The sequence below is a fragment of the Micropterus salmoides genome, unplaced genomic scaffold (assembly GCF_014851395.1).
Source record: "Micropterus salmoides isolate LMB-PRFRI ecotype aquatic unplaced genomic scaffold, ASM1485139v1 Ms_hic_scaffold_17, whole genome shotgun sequence".
Lineage (NCBI taxonomy): Eukaryota > Metazoa > Chordata > Actinopteri > Centrarchiformes > Centrarchidae > Micropterus > Micropterus salmoides.
This window is the reverse complement of record NW_024040817.1, coordinates 22048067-22074982: the sequence shown is the minus strand read 5'-3', so window position 1 is coordinate 22074982 and position 26916 is coordinate 22048067. Positions and strand designations below refer to the sequence as shown.

At 40.9% G+C, this 26916-nt stretch overlaps 1 protein-coding gene across 1 annotated transcript; it reads left to right on the top strand.

Moving 5' to 3' along the window:
- Nucleotides 1-1086: 1086 nt before the first annotated feature.
- Nucleotides 1087-26222, top strand: dnah3 (dynein axonemal heavy chain 3). The gene is given in 66 exon segments (XM_038724566.1): nt 1087-1348; nt 1490-1524; nt 2009-2110; nt 2808-3015; nt 3162-3207; nt 3302-3470; nt 3556-3748; nt 3952-4147; nt 4666-4791; nt 6346-6541; nt 6650-6829; nt 6962-7092; nt 7185-7290; nt 7400-7578; nt 7741-7925; nt 8116-8239; nt 8472-8625; nt 8745-8889; nt 9037-9248; nt 9389-9480; nt 9645-9759; nt 9903-10019; nt 10894-11073; nt 11169-11305; nt 11454-11655; nt 11836-11928; nt 12024-12134; nt 12241-12355; nt 12456-12654; nt 12769-12877; nt 12961-13074; nt 13594-13770; nt 13918-14009; nt 14114-14254; nt 14256-14331; nt 14430-14564; nt 14663-14774; nt 14911-15152; nt 15416-15516; nt 15630-15735; nt 15880-16009; nt 16093-16326; nt 16425-16528; nt 16607-16901; nt 17031-17210; nt 17310-17433; nt 17531-17687; nt 17776-17919; nt 18208-18874; nt 18953-19118; nt 19246-19259; nt 19262-19461; nt 19543-19725; nt 19921-20119; nt 20275-20788; nt 20898-22525; nt 22688-22913; nt 23002-23246; nt 23456-23503; nt 23506-23571; nt 23857-24014; nt 24346-24513; nt 24640-24782; nt 24943-25147; nt 25310-25447; nt 25562-26222. Coding segments are annotated over 66 exon segments (12186 nt in total). The 5' UTR covers nt 1087-1305; the 3' UTR covers nt 25916-26222.
- The last annotated feature ends 694 nt before the right edge of the window (nt 26223-26916 follow it).

Here is a 26916-nt window from a genome sequence, read left to right as displayed (position 1 = left end):
AATGTCTTAGGCCATTTAATTGAACTTTACTTTTTGAAATTGGCTATTGTGGCACTAGTCAAGACACACATTGAAGCTCATGTTTTGAAAAGAAAAAACGCATTTAAAATAAGTACAACTATTTAATAGAAACTAGCAAGAGACCGCTAGATTTTAGTATCCAGAGTAAAAATCCCACCCCTCCTTGAAGCCTCCCTCCAAAGCCACTGCCCTCGTTTTCGTGAAGGTAGACCAGAATGTAGGCCAGCTAATGATTTCATTTCAATTCCTGACCTGCAAGTCCTGAAATAGCCAATAATCCAGGATTTTTCATTTTTGTATAAAAGCATTTTTGTACCAGAGCATTTGATCTATTGGTTGCTGTCTCGATGTAACCAGATAATCAACATGTTAAAAAAAAAAAAGCCCTAGCTATAACCTAACCTAGTGATATTATTCAGAAAACATGCATTTCATGAATGAACGAAAGAAAGTTGAAAATAATTTGAGCATTTCAAATTTTAAAAGTTGTGTTATTTCCTAATATCTAATACATATTTAGGATACAGGTCATTCAAGTAGACTAATACTGCTTTTATTTCTCCACATAGACTGAAGTTTCTCCATTGAAGATGTATATTTGTGGCTAGATGCACACTCCAATATGATGGCAGACTGAGAGAGAGAGGCAGAGTGGCTACCAGCAGAAGGCAGAATACAACTTCTGGACGGTGATGCTCCCAGGTGAACTTATTAGGCTACTCTCCAACCCAACCTAAAGCCTTGTTCTCTTTTAATGTAGTGGAATCATTTTAATTTCAACAAATATATCACAGCATAGTATTGGTACATGTTTGACTGTGGCCTAGCCCAGCTGTCGATGTTATAATTGCGATTGTAATTTCGATTTGAAAATAGAACTGCTATTATGCTAAATACATATTTTGTGCCTATGTGGACTAAAAAACTCACCTCCTGGCTGACCACTATTATTTATCAGACTTATAGGCCCTACTTGTATCGGGAGACAGGGCCCACGGGGCACCGCCCACCACAGCTCAGCTTCCCATAGTAAGGTGGTTGGTGTTACCGTGGAGACGTGCCTGGATGAGATCAACAGTGTTTCAGTTTACAGCAACGTGAAAGCGTTTCCTCAGTCAAAGCACTGACTGCGCATAACTAAACTCTCAGTAGCTTAAAATAGCCCAGCCATTTGTACAATAGAAAAGTGGCAGATTAATATTTTTATTTCAACTGTGCTGGCAGGCTTTGCTGCTGACAGGCACTTTTACATGAAACATTTAAGCTAATGCTACGCAGCAATGAATGAAATCCTGCCGGCATAGCGATACAGAGCGACCGATAGCAGGTAACTGATATTAACGGACAGCGGTGTGTTTTTCAGTGTTTGTTTACTCTTCAGCTGCTAGGTTATACTGATACAAATGAAACGTCTATGTTTTATGAGTCATACGTTCAAGTTATTGGTATTTTTTCTTCCTTTCACTAGCAGAAAAGCTGAACAAAATGGAACGGCTGAAACAGGTAACGTTAACATTAACTTACCTAACTTAGCTAACGTTAATGGTTTACCTTTCTGTTATCTGGCAACATATTTATGGTGGAGAATTCCTCCTTTAGCTAAATAATTAATAGCTATATTATATTAGAATGTTATGTCTTACAGATGTGCTTTTTCACTGAACAATGTTGATATATGGGCTGATTTTGAAATTAATTCTATCCATATGTATGTATTTTGCATGCAATTGTGTAAAAACTTTAAATGAAAAATTACAGGCAGGTGTGTGTATCATATTATGTAGGCCTAAATAAAAGTTTAAAGTATTGTATTGAACAGTCCGTCTTATAGGGCATTTAACGGTGTCTTCTACAGTTTTGGAATCAATAAAATAAAACCTTTTTATAAGGGATAAGGGATATTTAATGTAATGTCCAAATAAGAGTCAGATAAAAGTGTCAGTGGTCCTTCTGTGTGGTAACCCTCACTATTTTGTCTGAACTACAGATGGAGGATGACTCTATCTACAATATGAGTCAGAGCAGAGGATATTCTGTTCCCCCACCTTTGCCATTGACTTGTAATGCAGAACCCTCCGAACTGTATCAGGTAAGAATGTAAATCACTGCATCATATGAACTAGCGTTTTAGAGAAGTTTTGCTCAGATATTTGCCCAATGAAACACACTAGCGCTTGTGCACACCATACACAAATTAACACTCAATTCACTTCAGCTTTATTGGCATGAATGTAAAATATTGCCAAATAATGTGTGTTAAAAAATAATCATAGTAATTTTAAAATATAAAAATAAAGTAAAAATATTATATTAAAAATGAAAATAAAATAATTAAAACATAAACGTGTCTGTGCATGTGTGTGTATTAATAGACAATAAATAATAAATAAAAAAACAACTAAAAATCAGTATCAAATGTGAAATTTAAAAAACAAACAAATAAAGGAGCAATTACTAAAATAACAATCAAAATAATAATCATCTGAAAATTATAAAGTACAATTATTTAATATATTTATCAGTCTAGTCTGAGTTTCCACTGGTTGTACTCAGTTCGTGGCATGAGGAGATATATTTTGCTGCAATGATTTGGCATTCTGGTATTTCTCCCAGTAAATAGGGGAGTTTCTGTGTATCTGATAAAAGGGTATATTTGGGAAATGTTCGCAAAGTGTTTTTCTGTTAATGTTTTATATTTAGGGCATGGGGTTAGAAAGTGCATCTCTGTCTCTACCTTACACCATCTTAACATGTTATTGTTGTATGTTGCTGTTATTTTATCTCAGATAGTCTTGAGGCACAGTCATTACCCACCCATCCTCCAGACCAAATCTTGGACTCTAGCAGTGCCCTTTAAAGAGCAACATCTGCACCGTACACCAAGTGAGTCTATTGGAAATAACTACAGTCCCTGGGCCAAAGACCTTAAAATTATTAATCTCCAGCACAAACGACACACTTTCTACCAATCCTTGGCAAAACCAGCAGGTACCTGTATCCTTTCAAGTCCTCATTTTAAACCCTGGTCTGTGTGAAACTATCTGAGATTGCAATGTTCTTTACTTTGTTAACTGATCATAATTTATAATGTGAACATGTCAGACTGCTCTGTAAACTTTTGATCTTAATGAGACTATCAGCATCAACTGCAGCAGGAAAGAAACAAGCAATTACACAGAGGAGAAGGTAGTTGTGACCTTAAAGCAACACATTTCAGCACTATCTTCTATAATATTCTTTTTCTTGAAGCACTTGACCTGATTCATTAATGTTTTCACAGGGATACATCTTTTCAGGCTTCACTTTCACCTCGGCCAAAGCCTAGATTGAGAAACTTTCACACTTCCAGCAGCCGGCCTATGAGTCCTAAAGAGCAGCTGGACATCATGCACAGCCAAGAGGAGAAGATGAGGGCCATGCAGCCAGAACCTAATGAGAGAGACCTGGAAGCAAGTATAAATTAATTGTGCCAGTTGTTAGAATCTTTTGAGTCTCTCTTCTGACACATTGTTGATCTTACCTTTACTCACACAGAGGTATATGTACTACATCAACACTGGTGTCCCCAGCTTTGTGCTGGCCCCCCAGCCATATCAGCAGATGGTGAACATCATGTGCCGGCTGCCTCCCGACACTGAGGATAGTAGTAAACACCTTCAGATTATGAGGGCGAACATGGAAGAGGAGGTCAAAAGAGATTATTACTTCAGCCTTAAGAAGAGCATAGGTATAAAACAATAAAGTGCCAGTGATTGTTTAATGGCAGTATTGCTTTATTTAGATATCCTATTTAAAGCTCTTGCTTGCACATTTGCATACATTAAACACAAAAAGGCTAGTCACTCTTCCTCTGGGATAAAAATGCCTCCTTTGCCTTGAAAATGACATTCTATCAATCTGTCGTCTATGTTGTTAATTGTCAATTGTCAGTGGACTACATTCTGATGGACCCCTCTGAGCGCCAGCGACTCTCCATATCCAGCGTCCCCAAGCCCTTTTCCAGGAGGCTGATCCGAGCGCCAGTGCCCTGGACAACTAGTTACAAGGAGGCCTACATGTGGCAAAGCCAACATCTGTTTTCTGTCAGTCACGTCATGGTCCTACTTCGGGATGCCTGGCTAAACAGGTAATACAGAATTGTACTGTACTGTGCATTCAGTGAGGGTGAGCTTGTATTGTACTTATTCATTCATATCCAGCTAGACAGTCTAAACATCTTGATCTTCCTTTATATTCCCGTTATGTAGTAACATTTTAATTTAGATCCAGAGGTACTGTTTTGTGGAATTTAAAATTATATAATTATGTATTTTAAAAAAACCTCTTAAAAAGCATTCCAATAGCATCCTGATCCATCTGAAATGAGAATTCATTGCAATGAATATACTGTATATATATCTTTTTTCTTTCTTTCTTTTTTCTTTATATCTCTTATCATTTTTATTCAGTGTTAATCTGTTTACGTTGCGTTGTTAGCAGGGGATTGTAACTTTCAACCTCTCCTGCACAAGGTCTTATCTACTCTGGAATCATGTGTATCTGATTATATGCCAGTAAAAGTGTGTTTGTATATATGTAAGTGTCTTTCTATAAATATCAAATCCTAAGATAAGTACATTAAAAATAAAATGAATCTTCTTTCAGATTTTCATCCTTGAGATTTGTTCGATTGGAGGACCTTTTCTCCACTAGCCTCCCCCTCCTGCCATCTGAGTTTGAAGAGTTTGTCCAGAGACAGTGCCAAAACACAAGAGATGAATTGCTTCAAATGTGAGTATTGCCAGTATGCCAGACTGTCTCAAAACAGCCAGTCTGTCAGGGAGACCATAAGGTGATATCCAGACTTAATCATACCAGTGTGTCTTCTCATCGGCTTCTATAGTATGTACACAGCCAAAGCAGCTAATCATGTTGTAGCTGCAGTCTCATGTTTCCACCATGTCCACTTTGTCATACCCATGTCGGGCTGCCTTTCAGTGGATTGCTTTACATAATACCTTTAGGATTCCATTGCATCCTTTGTTGTGTGCCTGTAGTAGAGCCTGTTAGACCATGTAGCAGCCTGGCTGTAGGATGCCTGGCTGCATGACTGAAATATGAGCCTTTTTGTAGAAATTAGCTGCTGTTTGTTCATTTTCATGTTACCAATTTGCAATCGCTAACCGCTACCATTATTCTGCTGTGTGTCAATTTCCCAGTGTCTCAGCCAACACAGAGTATATTATTTGTCTCTATAGGGATATGTAAATGTCATTAAGAACCAGGGAATAAATAAAGGACATAATAACTGCAGTAACTAGTACAGTCAGGACAGCTTTTATTCAGTAGACATCATATTAAAGGATTTCATTAAATGATTTCATTAACAGAACCTTAAGTTCGGTCCTGAAGAAACCAGATGGTTAAAACTTTTCTTTACGGTCAGAACATGACAAACACTTGATGCCAAACAGCAGCCTGGTATCAAACAGTTCATCACTTCACAAAGCTGAGGTAAAATGTTCAAAACAAAGAAAAATAAAGTAAAATCTTTTTTCAGTCCCTTTTCCTCAACACAATAAATATCCTAATAGAAAAGAAAGTGATAATTTGTTTGTGATTCAAATGAATTAAATCAAATATTTATTGAACATTTGTTATTGAGGAAGATTGTATCATGATAATTACCATTATTGTTTTATTGCCCAGCCCTAGTTCACGTTCACAAACAGACACGATCACCTGAGCATGATCAATAATTGGCACTGTTTGAGCACATTTATACACAACACTGAATGGACACACTGTCTAGGCTCCTGTCTGCGTTGTCAAACTTTTGGATTTTATTTGCAGAAGACTGCGGCCGATACATATTTCCGCCCAAGTAGTTGCTGTTTTTGTGGTTATCAAGGCATTTGCATCCATGTGGTCATGGTATCCCTGACCACCTCCAGAAATTGTTTTGCTGATTGGATCACAATCTGTCCTCAATGCGTCTCGGTTGCGTCTACCCGATCACAATCTGATCACCCAAAATACATTTTAATGCTGGGTGTAAACAGCCTCTATGTTCCCTGATTCAGAATATGCAAAGTCTTTCACATGTGGTGAAAATAAAACTGCCAAATGTGGCAATGCGTCGTTCATTAAGAATCAAACGCGCATCTCTTTTATTTTTTAGATTTGAGGTCTTAAATTTATATTTGTTGAGGTCTTAAAACATCTTAAAAAGCATTAAATTTGACTTTTAAAATGGTGCAAGAACCCTATTTTAACACTATTAATGAGTATGTTTGTGCTTTTATAATAAACTGAACTGAACTTATCTCAACCATTTTCTTTCAGGTGGCTGCCTCACTGTGCATCACTCCTTGACACTTTTGAGGACCAGTGGTTGCCTCTCTTACCCAAGAGTGAGCAGTCAGCTCCAGTTGCTGTCCAGGAGTTCTTCAGCTGTGTGGCTGCTTTCATGTCACTGCAGCTCCGAAGCTTGGTTGTAGAATCACTGGAGGACCTGTTATATTTCTTCAGTATACACAAGGTTTGGACAGAATTTTTTTTTGTTGTAAAATAGTCTGTGGCGAGGAGCACCCAGATCTACTCGTACTTTTCAGACTTCACATCAGATTTTTTTTCCTGTGTTCTTCAGGACGGCAATGACTTTGGCGAGGTGTTTGATGAGATGAAGTATGTCCAGTCTCAGGTGCTGCTGATTAAGCTAAATGTGAATGAGCCTCACATTGACTTTAGCCCGAGCTTTCAGGCTTGTTGGGAGCTCATCCACAGAGCCTTCATGGAAATCATCAAGAGTGCTGAGAAACTCCCAAGGGTACAATAATCCCTTAGCACCTTCAGTTTTAATGATCTTACTGCCATCTATTTTATATTAACCGATACAAAGTGCTGTTTCTTTTTTTATGCAACACACATGCATACTTTATGACTGATATGCTTTGGCCAGGTGGAATGTCACCTCTTTCCCGATATCAAGAACTTGTACCTACGCACTGTCAGTCCTGATGAGTCGCTGGTTACAAACCTAATCAACAAAGCCAAGGATGTTTTTCACAAGAACACAGTGGGACCTAAAAAGTAATGACACATCAACTGAATGTATGTCTTTAAAGTATGCTGATGTGCCAGTAAGTGTAATAAAGCCGATAATACTACACCTCATTCTACAGGTATTTGAATGTATATCAAAAATACAGCAATTTACTGGACCAGACAGCAAAGCAGGAGATGTCAGCTTTCCTCAAAGAGAAACACTCTTTAGAAGGATTCACAAAGGTAATTAAACATTCCCAACTAAAATGTACACTGAACATTTTCTATTTTCAGCTGGCATTTGCTGTCTACTTGCTTTGCCAAAATATTCTCTCCTTCTCTCAATCTTCAGAAAATTGAGAGTATTAATCACTTGTGGAAGGAGATTGCTTCACTGCGCGTTACGGTGCCCCTGTCCCTGTTTTGTCTGTACGCTGGCAAGCTGAACAATGACCTGTGTGACCGTGCTGAGGCACTGAAAGAGAAGATCATCATGTTTAAAGTGGAGGAGAACCAAGAGCTTAACAAGAGGTGAGAGGAAACTCTCTGTCTCCTTAAAACGTGAACAGCAGAAAAGTGTCTGATAGATTGAACAACTCCTTTGTTTTCTTTAGTTTCAACAGCAAATTAGTCATAGGTTTACTTAAATTTGAAGAGAGAGAATGTCATCGACAAGCTGTTGTTTTTTCCCAGGATCTGTCAAATGTATGAGGAGATTACTGAGACCATCAGAGGCACTCCAGAAACCACAGAGGAGTTGGTGTCTCTCAACCAGTACATTAAAAAGACCAGTGATGTGACCATTCACAAGCTGATAGATGAGATTGATGAGGCCTCATACCGCCTCAACTTCCTCCTGGACTATGCCACTCTACCCTGTATGTGAAACCCCTAGTGCTTTTCTTAATTAGAGCCAAAATAAAGTGCATTTAATATACACAAATACCACCATAGATACCCTAACCCTTATTTCCTTCATCTCTTTAGCTTGGTTTAGCTAAATAATTTTATACCAATGTTTGAATCAAGCAGTTATATAATTTTTTTGTCTTTTCTCTCTTACTCTAGCTGATGACTTGAGGCTAAACTCCCGCGTTTTCCAGTGGCCCAATCAGATCCTGACTGAGCTTGACGACAGCAAGGTTCGTCTGGCCACCATGAGAAGACAGGCTGAGGGATATCTACAAACAAGGTTACTGGAATAAACAATTTTTACGTTGAATGTGGTGTTTGTTCCTCCTTAGCTTCATCCGGGCACCATCCAGTATCCGACATTGGATTTGTTTTGGCTCAAAGATGGAGAAGTGCAGTAAATTCAGATTTAGTTAGCTAACTGTTCAGTAAATTTAGCCACAGTCTGTTTTCTGACACCAAACGCCAGCAACTGAAATAACAACTGCTACATCTCCATTTTACTGTCTCAGGATAATAGACTTTGACAAGAGGCTGCTGGGTGTAGCCAAGGACATACAGGCCTTTAAGAAGAAGGAAGTAATGAACATGGAGGAGATGAAGAACAATGTGGGAAATCTCACTCAAATCGCCGCCAACCTAGAGGCTGCTCTCACTGATCTAGAGGTAAGAGACACTGCAAATTTGAAAGCTTTGATACCCAAGCAAAACATAGACTGCACTACCTCAAAGTCATGTTTCAGATGGCGGTTGGAAAACACTTTTGTCACTGCTTTTTTCAACAGTATATCAACAAAGAGCAGTTGTTGCTGGAGAAGGAGCCGAGCCAGTTCCCAATGCTCCAAACTCTGATATCTGACAAACAGCCATATGAACAGCTCTGGTCCACGGCACTAAACTTTCAGAGCATGTCAGAGGAGTGGATGAATGGTAGGTGACTCACGGTGGGGAAACTACGTGCATTTTTTATTTTCTCACAGCTACTTTATGAGTAGCCCTTAATGGCACACAGCTAGTGTAAGCAGGATGCACAGTTGTTTTCACATTGGTGTACTTCCTTTATCATTTAATGCCTAGGTCCTTTTGTACGCTTGGATGCTGAGAAAATCTCTGATGAGGTGGACATCATGTGGAGGACCATGCATAAACTGACTAAGTCTCTGTCTAATCTTCCTGGGCCTTGCCGTGTGGCTAAAAGCTTCAAAAACAAGATAGACCAGTTCAAGCAGCACCTACCCATCCTGAAAACCATCTGTAACCCTGGCATCAAAGACCGCCACTGGGAGAGGGTCAGCTGAATATTTTTTATCTTCATTCATTCAGCTGACACTGATAGAAATCCACTGTCAGATTCACTTTGTAAGGACCAAGTGTCCTTCGTCTCCTGTGATCCATGAAGCTGATGTGAATAATTTACGCCTCTCTACAGATTAGCAGCATTGTGGGCTTTAATGTCAAACCGGATGTGAACAGCTCACTGTTGAACATGTTGGAATTGGGCCTTTCCCAGTTCTCTGATAAGTAAGACACTTTACTGACATTACACCATGTTGGAAAACATGTAAAGAACAAAGAGAATGTACTGTGTTTAGTGTGGAAAATCAATTACCCTGATTTTTATGTTAATCAAACTTTTGATGAGTTATAGAACTAACTACTTTTTTTTTTTTTTACCTCTGCCCTAGGTTGGAAGAGATTGGAGCATCGGCCAGTAAGGAGTACTCTCTGGAAAAATCCATGGAGAAGATGAAAAATGAATGGGCCGAGCTCCAGTTCTCTTTCACTCCGTACAGAGATACAGTATGACAAACACATCATACAATCACATACATTTACAATAGATATACTACAAGCTGAAATGCTCAAACAGTCATGTTAACTCAATTCAAACTGCCCACACATTTCATATGGGACATTGACATCAACTTAATATTTTATCATAGGGTACCAATATTTTGTCAGCAGTGGATGACATCCAAGTGCTTCTCGATGACCACGTTATTAAGACGCAGACCATTCGAGGTTCACCTTTCATTAAGCCAATAGAGACTGAATGTAAGGTAAGACATGGCAACACAAACCACTCTTCCCCATAAACAGGTGGCACTTAAGTATAGAGATAAACCCTCAGCAGGTATTAATAGTAGATGTAACCATAGTGAACATCATTTCCTCATTTGCCTAAAGAGTAGAGCAATGGTGCCGGCTCATCATACTGTTCTATAACATTATCACTTTTAAAAATATATATAAAACTTTCAAATTAGACACTACAGATGAATCACACATAACATTCCTGCTGCTATCTTTTACTGTATTCATTCAAACGACTTTAAAATTGTATAGAAAAGTCAAAGAACCATAAATCAGCCTAGATAGAATGAGTTTGTGTGATTTTGGAGGTATATGTGTGACCCTCAGCCATATGTTTATGACAAGTAAAGCCACAAAAATAACTCTTCTGTTTGCAACAAGAGGTGGTCTGACCAGGTGGAAATGCAGGCACAATTTCATGCTAGAACAAGTAACCAAATTGCCTGTTCTGCATAAACACAACCTCTGCAGGGCCACTCACTATAGTCACTATGCACCATTGAAAGTAGCTTTATTTGGAACCATAAAATTACCATAAAAGGGCTTGTAATAACCTGTTTGAGGAATGCAAGCTAATATAATCATTACACAGTACTCTTCTGAATCCTCATCTGTTTTTATGGGCTTGCTTTTTCATTGTTTTGTTTACACTACCATTTATGAATATTGCATCGTTTCTACCCTGTTATCTTATTTTTCCTTTTTGTGGCTTCTTGTTGGCTTTGTGGGATTGTTATAGTGTTTTGAAAAATAAACTTTAGAAATGATGCAACTATGAGACAAAACAATAGCTTGTTGTTGCTATAATTATGTTATTCTCACCATTACTTTCCTACCTAGCAATGGGAGGACAAGCTGCTGAGTATGCAGGACATCCTAGACTCCATGTTGAGGTGTCAAGCTTCTTGGCTTTACCTTGAACCCATCTTTAGCTCTGAGGACATCATTGCCCAGATGCCTGAGGAGGGACGCAAGTTTGCCATTGTGGACAGCTACTGGAAGAACATCATCGCTGAAGCGGTAAGATCCTCTGGACACACAAACACCTGTTTTGGTTTGCAAAAATTGATTCTCTTGCACTTCGCTTTTGCTTTTGTGTGATTTTACCGGTCCAGATTAAGGATACACGTGTTCTGGTGGCTACAAGCCAGCCCAACATGCTGGAACGGCTACAGGAGGCCAATGTATTCCTGGATGACATCCAAAAAGGCCTCAATACATACCTGGAAAAGAAGAGGCTCTATTTCCCAAGGTTTTTGCCCACTAGTACTAGCCCTAATAGGGCATTATAATTACAGAACATACAAATGACACAGTGAGCACTTATATTAACATTCTTTCTAACAGTGTTAAGTCAAGTGGTTGTTTTTTTTCCCCTCTCCTCTTCATTACATTCTCAGGTTCTTCTTCCTGTCCAACGACGAGCTGCTGGAGATCTTGTCACAGACCAAAGACCCACTGCGTGTGCAGCCCCACCTGAAGAAGTGTTTTGAGGGCATCGCCAAACTGGAGTTCACCAAAGATATGGCTATCACTGGCATGATCAGCTCTGAGAAGGAGACTGTGCCCTTCACAGAAAAGATTTATCCAGCCAAAGCCAAGGTGTAGAAGAGTGTTTTTATACATTGTGTCAGTAGTTGTTTCATATATTTTGACATTAAGTATACATAAATGTATGTATCATGTCTATTTTATATTCTTATATTTCTGTTATGGTAACAAATTTAACTTGGATATAACACGGTGGATATATGTGATGGACTGTTATCGCCTGATTTTTAGGGTATGGTAGAAAAGTGGCTGCTGCAGGTGGAAAACCTAATGCTCATGAGTGTTCGACATGTCATCCATCAAGGAGTGATTCAGTATACGGAGGTATTTAGGGATCCAACTTTATTTTTGAATCTGTGATTAACTTAGGTTGACTTAATTTTATGATAAGGTGATGTTTTTTTGTTTTTTTGCTGTAGGTGCCCAGGAAGAAGTGGGTGTTGCAGTGGCCTGGCCAAGTTGTCATTTGTGCCTCCTCCATCTTTTGGACTACTGAAGTATCTGAAGCCATTCAGACCAACTCTCTGCCTGTCAGTTTTTAGACCCACCAGTCCATTCACTGCTAATTTCCTCAAGTCCAAAAATGACATAACTGTTACACTGTAGTCTAACCTGTGTACTCCATTCCACTCAAAGGCCTATGTGGAGAAGTGCAATGCCCAGATTGCTGACATTGTGGAGCTGGTGCGTGGGAAGCTGCCAGGAGGGGCAAGGATGACCCTTGGTGCTCTCACTGTTATAGATGTTCATGGTAATATAACTGTTTATTCCATTTCATTTTAAAGGTTTAAAATATGTTCTCTTGATTAAATCTAGCTTGCAGAAAATCTTGTGCTTTTTTCCTCTCTTAGCTCGAGATGTTGTGGCAAAACTGGCAGAAGACCGCATCTCCTCACTGAATGACTTTGCATGGATTTCTCAACTTCGTTACTTCTGGGAGGATGGAGAAGTGATGCTGCGCATGATCACCACCTGTTTGAAATATGGCTATGAATATCTGGGCAATTCCCCCCGCCTTGTAATTACACCACTTACAGATCGCTGCTATAGGTAACTTATTGTAAAATTTACTGTTGGCAGATTCTAATATATTGTAAATCCAGTGTCCAAGATGGGAAGTTCTTTCATTGTATCATTTGGTCAAATGACTTTGTGCTACACTAGAACTCTGATGGGGGCTTTGAAGTTGAACTTGGGAGGAGCTCCTGAGGGTCCTGCTGGAACTGGCAAGACTGAGACCACAAAAGATCTGGCAAAAGCATTGGCTAAACAGGTACACCAAAACGGTTAACATTAAAACACTGCATTTTATTTGTGTTTTTTAATACTAGCATTAAAGCTGTAATTTGTTTCTAGTGTGTCGTGTTCAATTGCTCCGATGGTCTGGACTACAAGGCCATGAGTAAGTTCTTTAAAGGACTGGCTCAGTCTGGAGCTTGGGCCTGCTTTGATGAGTTCAATCGTATTGAGGTGAGCACAGCTATTATTATACTGGTCAAATCTATCTCTATGATTGGATTATTTAATACACTTTAAACTGTCTTAACAAAGAAAGTAACTGACTGTTGTAAGCCATATAAAACACTGCTGCTAGAGATTTTTATTTTTATTTTTTAACTAAGGAATGGCAGAATACATCTCCAGCACTGCACTGGCTTAGTTTATCTTTATATAGTCCAAGTACAAGCACCTTTTTATATGTCAGAATATCCATCATCCAACACTTGTGTTGTTTCTTCTTAATGCTCAACAATGTTGTTGAATGCAAAGAAACAGCTGCCACTTTGAATTACTGTCCAGTTCAACATGGCATATTTGCATCTTCAAATACAGGTGATGTTGATGATGAGTATTATATATTGTTCTCTCTCAGTCACAACACATTACAAAGAGTGTTTGCTGAAGGCAGTTACATGTACATCATTTATTCATTTATTGTTTCTTTCACTTTTCACTTGTACAACATGTGTGTGTGTGTGTGTGTCACAGGTTGAGGTGCTCTCCGTGGTGGCTCAGCAGGTCCTCTGCATACAACAGGCCATTGGCAAACATCTGAAGACCTTCATGTTTGAGGGAACAGTGCTGTCACTCAACCCAACCTGCTCTGTGTTCATCACCATGAACCCTGGTTACGCTGGCAGAGCAGAGCTCCCTGACAATTTAAAGGTACAGCACTGTAGCACTGTCACTCTAGTCACTGTAATCACTTAACAGTCACTCATAACGTCACTCAGCAGTGCAGAATGTGATGATGAAAAGTGTGTTCTTGAGAGAATAAGATGCTAGAACTACCTTGCCAATCTTGTGTTGTAGGCTCTTTTCCGGACAGTGGCTATGATGGTGCCAGACTATGGGCTCATTGGGGAGATCTCATTATACTCCATGGGCTTTATTGAATCTCGCAGGCATGTATATTTTTTTGTAAGTATATTTTTTCTGGGCTTGACTTTGATGCCGTTTGGTTCACTCACCAAACCTCTTTGATCTCAAATTCCAATTTTACCGACAGCCTGGCCCAGAAGATCGTGGCTACCTACCGTTTGTGCTCTGAGCAGCTGTCTTCCCAACACCACTATGACTACGGTATGCGAGCTGTGAAGTCGGTGCTGACTGCAGCAGGGAATCTGAAGCTGAAGTACCCCAAGGAAATGAGAGCTGCTGTTGCTTCGGGCGCTGATGGACGTCAACATGGCCAAGTTTCTAGCACAGGATGTGCCATTGTTTCAGGTGACAAGGGTTGCACCAAATCTAATTGTAGGTAGTTTTCTGTGTATGCATCAGTTGTTTCAGTAATTAATAGTTCAATCTCCCGCTGCTCCCCACAGGGTATCATCTCTGATTTATTCCCCGGTGTGGTCCTTCCAAAACCAGACTACGAACTACTCCTCAAGGCTCTTAATGACAACATTGCTAAGCTCAAGCTCCAGCCAGTCCCATGGTTCATTGGCAAAATTATCCAGGTACCAAGGAGGAGGAGTGCTATGTCTTAAAACAATATAATGCTCAATGGCAAATATAATATAATACTACTCAGAATTTGATTTGTGATTGTGTATAGGTGTATGAGATGATGTTGGTACGCCATGGTTTCATGATAGTAGGAGACCCCCTTGGAGGAAAGACTTCTGCATATAAAGTTCTTGCTGATGCCCTTGGAGACCTTTATGAAGGTAGGTATTTAAATTAACACGCATCTTGTAGTTGCTACCTTGTTTTTTCCTAATCATAAATTGGCCTCTAGCTAAACCATCAGCAAAGATATTATTCTATTTCAGTTTTAAGTTTTTTTGCATTCCACTTTTTCAGCCAAGCTCATGGAGGAGTTTGCAGTGGATTACTGCATCATCAACCCCAAGGCCATCACCATGGGCCAGCTGTATGGCTGCTTCGATCCAGTCAGCCATGAGTGGTCTGATGGTGTGCTGGCCACCTCTTTCAGGGATCAGGCTATCTCTGCTTCAGAAAATCGACAATGGATCATCTTTGATGGGCCCATTGATGCTGTCTGGATTGAGAACATGAATACTGTGCTGGATGACAACAAGAAGGTACTGGACATTTTGATGCCTTCCTCACTGTAGTTTTTTCTTACTGCTGCTAAAAAGTTTTTAAAATGCTGATAGCCATTAATTAGTCAATTGGTTGGTTGCTCAGGTTTTCTGGTCATTGAAACATGCACAGCAGGTTATCTAAAAACTGCGAGCCAGATTTGATTAAATTTGGAGTAGAGATTCATTTTTTTTGTAGGGGATTTACCTTTCTGTTAGAGTCTTTAAATAAGAAGCCTCTGTCTTTTTCTGCTTTCTGCTAGCTTTGTTTGATGAGCGGTGAGATCATCCAGATGAGTTCCAAAATGAGTCTGATCTTCGAACCTGCTGACCTGGAGCAAGCCTCTCCTGCTACCGTCAGTAGGTAAGCGACACAGAGAGAAGCTGCAGCATCAACTGCTATATTTAAATAGAAAGCATACAGTTTGAAAGTTTAAAAAAGTTACTGCATTGTGGATTTTTAATGTCTGTCTTAAGGTGTGGTATGATCTACATGGAACCCCAGCAGCTGGGCTGGTCTCCTCTCAGAGATTCCTACATGAACACACTGCCTGAAAGCCTGACCACTGAACATAGAGAACTGGTGAGATTACAAAGAATGCATTTTTTTTAATTGGCTCATCAATGGCCTTTTACATTTTTTGTTACTTTTATGTTACTTTTTATATTACTGTTAGATGTCATTTGATGTGTCTTCTATCTGGTTCTTTGCTCTTTTGTCCCATAGATAGTGGACCTGTTTGACTGGCTAGTTCAGCCCTGCCTGGACTTTATAGACAGGGAGTGTCACTATGTGGTTCAAACACCTCCCATTCACTTGGCCTCCAGTCTAATGAAGTTGTACACCTGCCTGATGGGTTAGTAAGAATTAAATTTAGTTAATAGTTTATACATATTTCTTTTTGTCAGTTTGTGTGTTAACATTCCTGTCTATACACAGATGAAATTTCTGCGTCAGGAGCAAATGGTACACAGATGTCCAGCCAGCAGATAACCATGTGGCTGCAGGGTCTGTTCCTCTTCGCGGTCGTATGGACTCTGGGTGGGACCATCACTGGGAACTGTCGTAAAAAGTTTGATGTCTTCTACCGCAATCTGATCATGGGCATGGACGATGAGCACCCTCGGCCTAAGACTGTGAAACTTAAAAAGAACAACATCTTCCCTGAGAGAGGTCATGAAACAAAAAGAATTATGTATAATTAATATACCAATTAAAAAATCTGTCTTTTTAACATTAGTCATGCATGACGTTTACTTATTGTTTTGCAGGCATTGTCTATGACTACTACTTTCATAAGGATGGACAAGGACAGTGGAATGTATGGACTGATTCAATCACAAATGAAGAAAACATCATTTCAGCTGGAGCCAATGTGAGTGTGTTGATGGTTACAGCTGCTAAAGGTGCAAATGTGAATGTCCGTGTTGCCTGAAACTCTTATCCTCACCAGGTGTCAGACCTGATCATACCAACCATGGAGACGGCGCGTCAGCTGTTTTTCCTGCGTACCTACCTGGCACATGAAATACCCATGCTGTTTGTTGGGCCCACTGGCACTGGCAAATCTGTCATCAACAAAAGCTTCTTGGTAACGCTGCCTAAAGGGCAGTACACACCAAACTGTATCAACTTCTCAGCCCGAACTTCAGCAAATCAGACCCAAGACATCATCATGGCCAAGCTGGACCGAAGAAGGAAGGGAGTGTTTGGACCTCCTATGGGAAAGAAGTGTGTCGTCTATGTTGGTAAAGATGGACCAACTTTACCAACATAGAGTATAATCCCATACTGTTAGGTTAAAAGTGGATAATTGAGTGAGGGGGTCACATATTAAGAAGTGTTCATTGATCCTCATTGTTATCTCTTCTTTGTAGATGATCTGAACATGCCAGCTAAGGAAATCTACGGCGCCCAACCACCAATCGAGCTGCTCAGGCAGTGGATTGACCATCATCACTGGTATGACAAGAAGGACACTTCCAGACTAAACATTGTGGATGTGCTGTTTCTGTCTGCAATGGGGCCTCCTGGTGGTGGGAAAAACGACATTACAGGTATTGCTGAAATTATTATTTATTTAATCAATCATTTCATTTAGGAAAAATCAGCAATAATAAGGTTTCCTGCAAGTAACTAAATGTTTGAAATGCTAGGCCGCTTCACCCGCCACTTGAATATCATCTCAATTGATTCCTTCGATGATGAAACACTGACCAAGATATTCACCTCCATTACTGACTGGCACTTCAGCAAGGGCTTTGATGCCTCTTTCAACAGGTAACCTGTCAAATATGTTTTAGAATAACATACAGTGCTGGAAGGATAGAAATTATCATTGTCAGAAAGATGAACAGTGTTTTGTCTTATGTCCAAGGCTAGGCAAGATCATGGTAAAGGCCACCATGGCAGTCTATAAGGATGCCATGGACAGTTTCCTCCCCACCCCATCTAAGTCCCACTACATCTTCAACTTGCGGGACTTTGCTCGAGTGATACGAGGTGTGCTCCTGGCTCCACATACACACATGCAGGTAAGAGTGGAAACATTAGCGAAATGTTTAAATTAATTTGACTGACTTGATGCATGTCTTCCTCACATGTGTTGGCCATTTATGCCAGGACAGAGACAAACTGATGCGCCTGTGGATCCACGAGGTCTACCGTGTTTTTTATGACCGACTCGTTGACAACGAAGACAAGGAGACATTCTTTGGCATTGTCAAAGAGAGAACCTCAAACTTCTTCAAGCAGAGTGTGGAAAAGGTACATAATTGATTTGTGCACACTCTTAAAGATAAAAGTTTTTCAGCAAAAATGACTGAAATTGTTTGGATACATCTTTACAAAAAGATGAGTTTAGTAGATTTGGGTCTAAATCAGTTTAAAACGTTTCTGCTGTCAGATATATTTTGTCCGTTAATTACTACTTCTGCATTCATATGGTAGTGGCATAGTCCAAGTGAGTTCCAAGTCAGCTAGATACTAAATACTAAGTTTTAAAACTGGGGCTTCTGTGTTTCTAAATCCTAAATCTCTCCAATTCTTGTCTAGCTCCTGAGCCATCTCAGTCCTGATGGCAAGGTAGTGGATGAGAGCATCCGTAGCTTGTTCTTCGGTGACTATGCCAAGCCTGACTCTGATATTAAAGCCTACGACGAAATCACAGACTTTTGTGCCTTACAAGAAGTGATGGAGTTCTACCTGGATGAGTACAACAACTGCAGCAAGGCACCCATGCCCCTGGTAATGTTCAAATTTGCCATTGAGCATATTTCTCGCATCTGCCGTGTGCTGAAACAAGACAATGGTCATCTTCTACTTGTCGGCATTGGTGGTTCAGGGCGTCAAAGCACCACTAAGCTGGGCACCTTCATCAATGATTACGTCCTGTTCCAGATTGAGTTGACCAAGAACTACAGCATGTCAGACTGGCGTGATGACCTGAAGCGGATAATGCTTAAAGCAGGCATCGAAGGAAAGAGCCTTGTGTTCCTGTTCAATGACAGCCAAATTAAGGATGAGGCCATGTTAGAAGACATTAACATGCTGCTTAACACTGGTGATGTACCTAACATCTTTGCTGCGGATGAACGTGCTGACATAATTGAGAAAGTGCAGGGAATCGCCCGGATGGAGGGCAAAAAGATTGATGCCACTCCACTCTCAATGTACACCTTCTTCATTGACCGTGTGAAGGCCAACCTTCACATTGTGCTAGGTAGGCACCTTTACGTGTCTTTTTTTTTTATTGAAGTTTTAGTAAGTAGTTGTAACTGGGAATTATTGTATTCAACAGCCATGAGTCCTATCGGTGATGCATTTAGGAACCGTCTTAGGATGTTCCCCTCCCTTATCAACTGCTGCACCATTGACTGGTTTCACACATGGCCAAATGATGCTCTGGAGATGGTGGCCCACAAGTTCCTAGAGGATGTGGAAATGGACAGTGACATCAGACTGGAGTAATGGCTTAAAAATAATGCAAAAAAAGTAGCACTTGTTCCAGCTTTTTCCACAGTGGCATGGACTAAATTTGCATTTGGCACTGTGTAGTATACCCACTTTTTGTTTTGTTTTCTGTGATCTCAGGGTGGTGGAGATGTGCAAACCTTCCAGACAAGTGTCAGAGACATGTCTCAAAGGTACTTCTCCAGACTGAGGAGACACAACTATGTCACGCCCACCTCTTACCTTGAACTCATCCTCACCTTCAAGAGTCTGCTTAATGCCAAGAGGAATGAAGTGGAAACTGCGAGGAACCGCTACATCGTTGGTCTCCAGAAACTGGAGTTTGCTGCATCTCAGGTGATGCACCCTGTCAAGCAATATTACTTTTAATGTTATTTTAAATATACAAATGAATCCAAATTGATACTATATCCACAGGTGTCAGTGATGCAGACGGAGCTAACTGCCTTGCAGCCAGAGCTGATCCAGACCTCAGCTGAAACAGATAAGATGATGGTTAAGATAGAGGGGGAAACAGTGGAGGTGGACGCTAAGAAAGAACTTGTGTCTGCTGATGAGAAAGTGGCTAATGAAGCAGCAGCTACAGCCCAAGCCATCAAGGTAGATATTTAAGAGGCAAAACCAGTGCATAAATGTTCATAATTTATGAATTGTTCAAATCTTTTTTTTCTAAAATAGATCTGCCAGTTGTTTTCAAGAAGTAAAAAATTCTACAGTAGATTTTTTGCTTTTTAGATTTTCGTTCATTCATTTATATATTTAGACCCTGATTGTAGTGTCCTGGTTGTCTTTCAGGATGAGTGTATGGGAGACTTGGCAGAAGCAATGCCTGCATTGGAGGCTGCCCTGTCAGCGCTGGACACCTTAAAACCTGCAGACATTACAGTAGTTAAGTCTATGCAGAACCCGCCAGGTCCAGTCAAACTTGTCATGGAGTCCATCTGTATAATGAAAGGCATCAAACCTGAGAGAAAACCTGATCCTAGTGGCTCAGGTGAGATCCACTTTGAAGGGATGATTTTAATATGGCATTATTCTCATTGAAAAAGGTTTATATTGTACTTCTGAAATTTACAAATATTCATCTTAATATAAAATATGAAAACATTATTATTAAATAACTTGTAATAATTAATAAATATGTTACAGGTAAGATGGTTGAGGACTTCTGGGGGCCCTCTAAGAAGCTCCTTGGAGACCTGAAGTTTTTGGAAAACCTCAAAGCCTACGACAAAGACAACATTCCTGCCCCGTACATCAAGAAAATCAGAGAGAAGTTCATTGACAACCCTGAGTTTCAGCCTTCTGTTATTAAAAATGTCTCCTCAGCTTGTGAGGGTCTCTGTAAATGGGTGCGAGCGATGGAAGTGTATGAGCGTGTGGCCAAAGTGGTAGCCCCCAAGAAGGAGAGACTAAAGCTGGCTGAGGATGAGCTGGCTGTGCAGATGGAAAAGTTGACTGTGAAAAGAGCTGAGCTGAAAAAAGTTGAGGACAGACTGCAGTGCCTGAATGATGATTTGGATGCCATGATCAACAAGAAGAAAGACCTGGAGGACAACATTGAACTGTGTTCTGAGAAGCTGATCAGGGCAGAGAAGCTCATAGGAGGACTGGGTGGGGAGAAGGACAGGTGGACAGAGGCTGCAAGGCAACTAGGGATTAGGTATTTGAAAATATACACACTATTATTCTTCACTGTGAGTCATGATATGTGGTGTGGTGTGCCTGAATTTTAATATTAATCATATTGGTAATATGTTTCCCTTCTGCAGATACACGAACCTGACAGGTGACATACTCCTCTCTTCAGGAACTGTATCTTACCTTGGGGCATTTACTGTAGACTACCGTATAGAGTGCCAGAAGCAGTGGCATATCCTGTGCCAGGAGAAGAAAATCCCCTGCTCTGAGCACTTCACCCTCAGCAACACTCTGGGTAACCAGGTGGCCATCAGGGCATGGCAGATTGCTGGACTGCCAGTGGACTCCTTCTCCACAGACAATGGTATCATCGTGTTTAACTCCCGTCGGTGGCCCCTAATGATTGACCCTCAAGGTCAAGCCAACAAATGGATCAAGAACATGGAGAAGGCTAATAAACTTGCTGTCATCAAACTGTCTGATAGAAACTATGTGAGAATCTTGGAGAATTCCATCCAGTTTGGAACCCCAGTGCTTTTGGAGAACGTTGGAGAGGAACTTGATCCGGTGCTCGAACCTGTGTTGCTGAAGCAGACCTTCAAACAGCAGGGTGTCGAGTACATGAAAATAGGAGAGAATATTGTGGAATATTCCAAAGACTTTTTGTTCTACATGACCACTGGACTGAGGAACCCTCACTACCTCCCAGAGGTGGCTGTCAAAGTCTGTCTGCTGAACTTCATGATCACGCCACAAGGCCTACAGGACCAGCTTTTAGGGCTTGTAGCAGCCAAAGAGAAACCTGAGCTGGAAGAGAAGAAGAACCAGCTCATTCTGGAGAGTGCTGCCAACAACAAGCAGCTGAATGAAATTGAGGACAAGATCTTAAAAGTGCTCTCCTCTTCCGAGGGGAACATCCTGGAGGATGAGACTGCCATTAAGATCTTGTCATCCTCCAAAATCCTCTCCGAGGAGATCTCAGAGAAGCAAAAAATTGCCAGTGTCACAGAGAAAAAGATTGATGACACTCGCATGGGTTACCGTCCTGTGGCTGAGCACTCGTCCATTTTGTTTTTCTGTATCTCAGAATTGGCCAACATCGAGCCTATGTACCAGTACTCTCTAACCTGGTTCATCAATCTCTACCTGTATTCCATTTCCCAGAGCTTGAAGAGCGATGATGTGGCTGAAAGGATCAGCAACATTGTTAAGCACTTCACGCTCAGCATCTACAATAATGTGTGCCGCTCGCTTTTTGAGAAGGATAAGCTGCTTTTCTCCTTGCTTCTCACTGTAGGCATCATGCAAGGTAAGGGACAGGTTGACGACCAGGTGTGGCGCTTCCTTCTAACAGGTGGCATTGCTTTGGATAACCCTTACCCCAACCCCGCTCCAGACTGGCTGACTGACAAATCTTGGTCTAAAATCGTCAGGGCGTCCAAACTTCCAAACCTGGATGGTTTCTTTGAACATGTCCAAGACAACATCTCCAAATGGAAGATGCTCTATGATTCAGGAAGGCCCCATAAGGACCAGTTGCCTGACCAGTGGAGTGGGTTGGTGGGGATGGACAGAATGGTAGTTATCAGGTGCTTCAGGCCAGATAAACTGGTTCCAGCAGTGCAGGATTTCATAGTGGACAACATGGGACAGGCCTACATTGAACCACCCACCTTTGACCTGGCAGGCAGTTACAAAGACTCCAACTGCTGCTCTCCTCTCATCTTTGTGTTGTCACCAGGATCTGATCCAACTGCAGGTAGTAAATTGAAGACTTGTGACCTTACTACATTTTAGTCCCACCGCCTAGTCAAACTGTAATATACAATTAAATACAGAAGGAAACCTGGTTCAGAAGTGACTCCTGGTTTTATTTTTGGATGCAAAAAGCCTTTAATAGAGTATTGCATTATTTCTTCAGGTCTGCTGAAGTTTGCCGATGACCTAGAAATGGGGGGCAGTAAGACCCAAACCATCTCTCTCGGACAGGGACAAGGACCCATAGCAGCTCAGATGATTAACAAAGCAATCAAAGAGGGCACCTGGGTGGTACTGCAGAACTGCCACCTGGCCACTAGCTGGATGCCTGCTCTGGAGAGGATATGTGAGGAAACCATCAACCCAGAGAGCACACACCCTGGCTTTAGGTAAAAGATTCTAGACAGTGAGTTTAACTGAAATATGTTCTTGCATGAAGAAGAAAATAATGGCAAGTGTCTCTTTTTTTCTCCCCAGGTTGTGGTTAACCAGTTATCCATCCGACAAGTTCCCAGTCAGTATTCTGCAGAATGGGTTGAAGATGACCAATGAGCCTCCTAAAGGAATAAGAGCCAACATGTTGCGCTCCTATCTGAGTCACCCCATCTCTGACCCTGCCTTCTTTAGCAGCTCCAAGAAACAGGTCATTTGGCAGAAGCTCCTATTTGGTCTCACCTTCTTCCATGCTCTAGTACAAGAAAGGAGGAACTTTGGACCTCTGGGTGAGAACTATGTATATAATATATTAGTTCTCATCTCTTGTTTGACCCTTGTGTGATAAAATGTTTTTGTTTACACTGGATCTTTATAAGTGGTGTAACGTTTTGTATTTTCATATTTGAAACATTATTGTATGAGGTATGTTTATTTTACCTTCATTCTGACATTATATGTTATATGTTGCCACTGTTGTTTTTCCATTTTCTCTCAGGTTGGAATATTCCCTATGAGTTTAACGAGTCTGACTTGAGGATCAGTATGAGCAGATCCAGATGTTCCTAGATGAGTATGATGAGGTTCCACTGGAGGCCCTCACCTACCTTACAGGTGAGAATGTCATAGTTTTATCCCAGTATGGCATTCATTTACACCAATGAAATTGGCTGCAAGGTTTCTGTTCCGAGTAGTTAGGTCACCCTTAAATCACAGGTTGATGTCCCTAAACCTTAAGGCAAGTGTTTTTTTAATCTGTGAGCTTTATTACTCCACTATCTCTCTTTGCATATAAAAGTGTGTATATGTAACATGGACCAAACTTGACAATAAGTTACAACAATGTCCATGTATTTCCAGTATTTGGTGTTTTCATGATCCCTTTTCTTCTCTTTTCAGGTGAGTGCAACTATGGTGGCAGGGTGACAGATGACAAAGACAGGCGCCTGCTGCTGTCGCTTCTGTCCATTTTCTACAGCTGGGAGCTGATAGAGCAGGAGACCTACCTCCTGTGTGAGGGAGATTTGTACTATGTCCCAGCTCATGGCCCCTACCAGGTACTATCTGAGCTCTGGCCAATTTCTAATGAGTGCTAAAGCCTACGACTGCCATATCCATCATTATCAGTCATGACCTGGCACGAAGCAACTGTCTTCTTATGTCATTATGGCCAAAATGTTTTAAATGAAACAACAGCAGCTAATTTCACTGTTTACCCAGAGGAGGATAAATGGTTTTAATCACAGTGTAATATTTGTCTGGAATGAAATCAAGATAATGTTGGGCCTTGAGGGCACAGAGTTGAAGATCACTGTTATAAGTCAAGTAATTTTTTAATCATCCTAAATGATAGAGATTAATTTTTAAAAATGATTGTCTTTATTTCAGACGTATGTTACCTACATTCGCAGTCTTCCAATTTGTGCCGATCCCTGTGTGTTTGGACTTCATAGCAACGCTGACATCACAAAGGACAATCAAGAGACCAATCAGCTCCTGGATGGAGTGCTGCTGACACTGCCTAGGCAGACGGGAGGCGGGGCTAAGTCTTCTCAGGTTAGCACTGCCTATTGGCTGAAGCAACAGACTTTTATTTCCTACTTTTGGCTCATGCTAATTTCCCTGAGGAAACATTATATGCGAACATGTTTTCTTATATTCGGCTTTGTGTTATCATTGTAGGAAGTGGTGGATGAGCTTGCGGAAGACATCCTGTCTAGGCTGCCAGCAGACTTTAACATACAATTGGTTATAAATAAATACCCAGTCATGTATGAGGAGTCTATGAATACTGTTTTGAGGCAGGAAATTATCCGCTTTAACAGGTAATAACAACTTGTGCTGCTGTGCAAGTGAATATTCATGTTGGAAAAAGGACAAACCTTCATTACCAATAACTCATGTTCATTAATCACTTTGCGTGTCGCGCACTCATGAAATCCTTTACTATTGATACTTGATCGCATTCGTCTCCCCTTTTGACAGACTCACTCATGTGGTGCGCGACAGCTTGGTAAACATCCGCAAAGCTTTGAAGGGCCAGATCGTTATGTCTGCTGAACTTGAGAACGTCTTCAACAGTATGCTGGTGGGCAAGGTGCCCGCCATGTGGGCAGCCAAGTCATATCCCTCTCTCAAGCCACTGGGGAGCTACGTGACCGATCTCTTAGCCAGGTTGCGGTTCCTCAAAGTAAGAATTACAATTTTTATGGGGGACACAGACCTTGAGCGAGGCTGGAATATGACTGGCCAGATGAATAATGTCCAATAGCATATATGTACAGATGCCTTAGAGAATTGACCGTTTTATTATACTACCTACACCTATGCTAATGCTTCGATATCTTGACAGGATTGGATAGATAACGGCCCATCCACAGTCTTCTGGCTCTCTGGTTTCTACTTCACACAGTCATTTCTTACTGGAGTGGCTCAGAATTTTGCCAGGAAGTACACCATCCCCATAGACTACATTGGCTTTGAATATGAGGCATGTAATTAGTTTGCTAACCTTTCTCAATGTTTTTGGTCATTTTCAACCATAATGATGTAATAATAACAGGGATGTATTGGGTGGATATTCACGCTCTGAGTTGTGTTCCAGGTGACCAAAGAAGAGACCCATATGGATGAGAAGCCAGAGGACGGGGCCTATGTCAAGGGTCTTTTCATGGAGGGGGCACGCTGGGACAGAGAGAACATGGTCATTGGAGAGTCCCTCCCCAAGATCCTCTTTGACTCTTTGCCCATTATCAAGCTCAAACCAGGAGAAATGTCAAAGTTTCAACATGAAAACATATATGTTTGTCCTGTTTACAAAACCAGCGCCCGCAGAGGGACCTTGTCCACCACAGGCCACTCCACCAACTACGTCATGTCCATCGAGCTGCCCTCGGACAAGCCACAGAAACACTGGGTAAACCGTGGAGTGGCATGCCTCTGCCAGCTGGATGACTGAGAACTAGCATCAACTGATTAAATATTTCAAACTATTAAAAAAAATGCGTATGCCAAAGAATGTGTATGTGTTTATATGCCAAAGTAACACAGGTGTAAACACACTAAGAGGTGGTACAGCTTGGTTGTAACGTTGGATTAGTTACTGGTGGCACTGCATAATGAAAAGAGCTGCTTTTGAAATGTGTTTGAACTATGATGCACTTTACAATTTTATTTTATTTTGTATGTGGTTCTTTTTGTTTCAGAGTGGGTGGTGGGTTATTACAACAATTTGTTACAGGATAATAAAGTCAGCAAAATGCTAACTACTGGATGATGATGTCAATATGGAGAGTGCTCTCTTAAAAGCATCTGAGCCATCCAGAAGTGTGTTCTGAAGGCAAACACTAGATGGCAGCAAAGCCCAAACCAGCATTCCACATGGGTCTCATCTGGCACCCGCAATGATGTCTTGACTTGTTACCATAGACTGTATAGTTATTACATAAGTAATGTGAATATGTATTAATATAGCCACACAGTGTGCCTTCAGGTGCAAGTATGGTTTATGGAAATTTGATGTTAATGCTGCAAGACAACACCACTAAAATATCATTGTTAGGACAAAAGGGTGGCCCAAATATCTTGACCACAGTGTAATGTGCTGTCACCTATCACACTGGAGAAGGTTCTGTCCAGATTAAGGAAAAAAATGGTTGTGAGGGTGTGATAACAGACCACCCTTCTCTTGGGGGCCACATGATGCCAAACACTGTACCTGCCTCACCGTCACTGATTGAGGTTTCGGTCCACGTGTGGGAGAACAATTTCCTGTCCTGACAAGCAGATTCATGGCTTAATTATGAAATGCTGAGATTCAGTACAGGATTCACGCTGTTCTCTGCATACAGATCATACACTATAACACGGGATGCTACAAATCTCCATTGAGCCTCTTCGTGATGGAACTCATTCAAACAAATGTGTGAAAGGAAGGTGTTTGCATCAAAATCCTAGTGG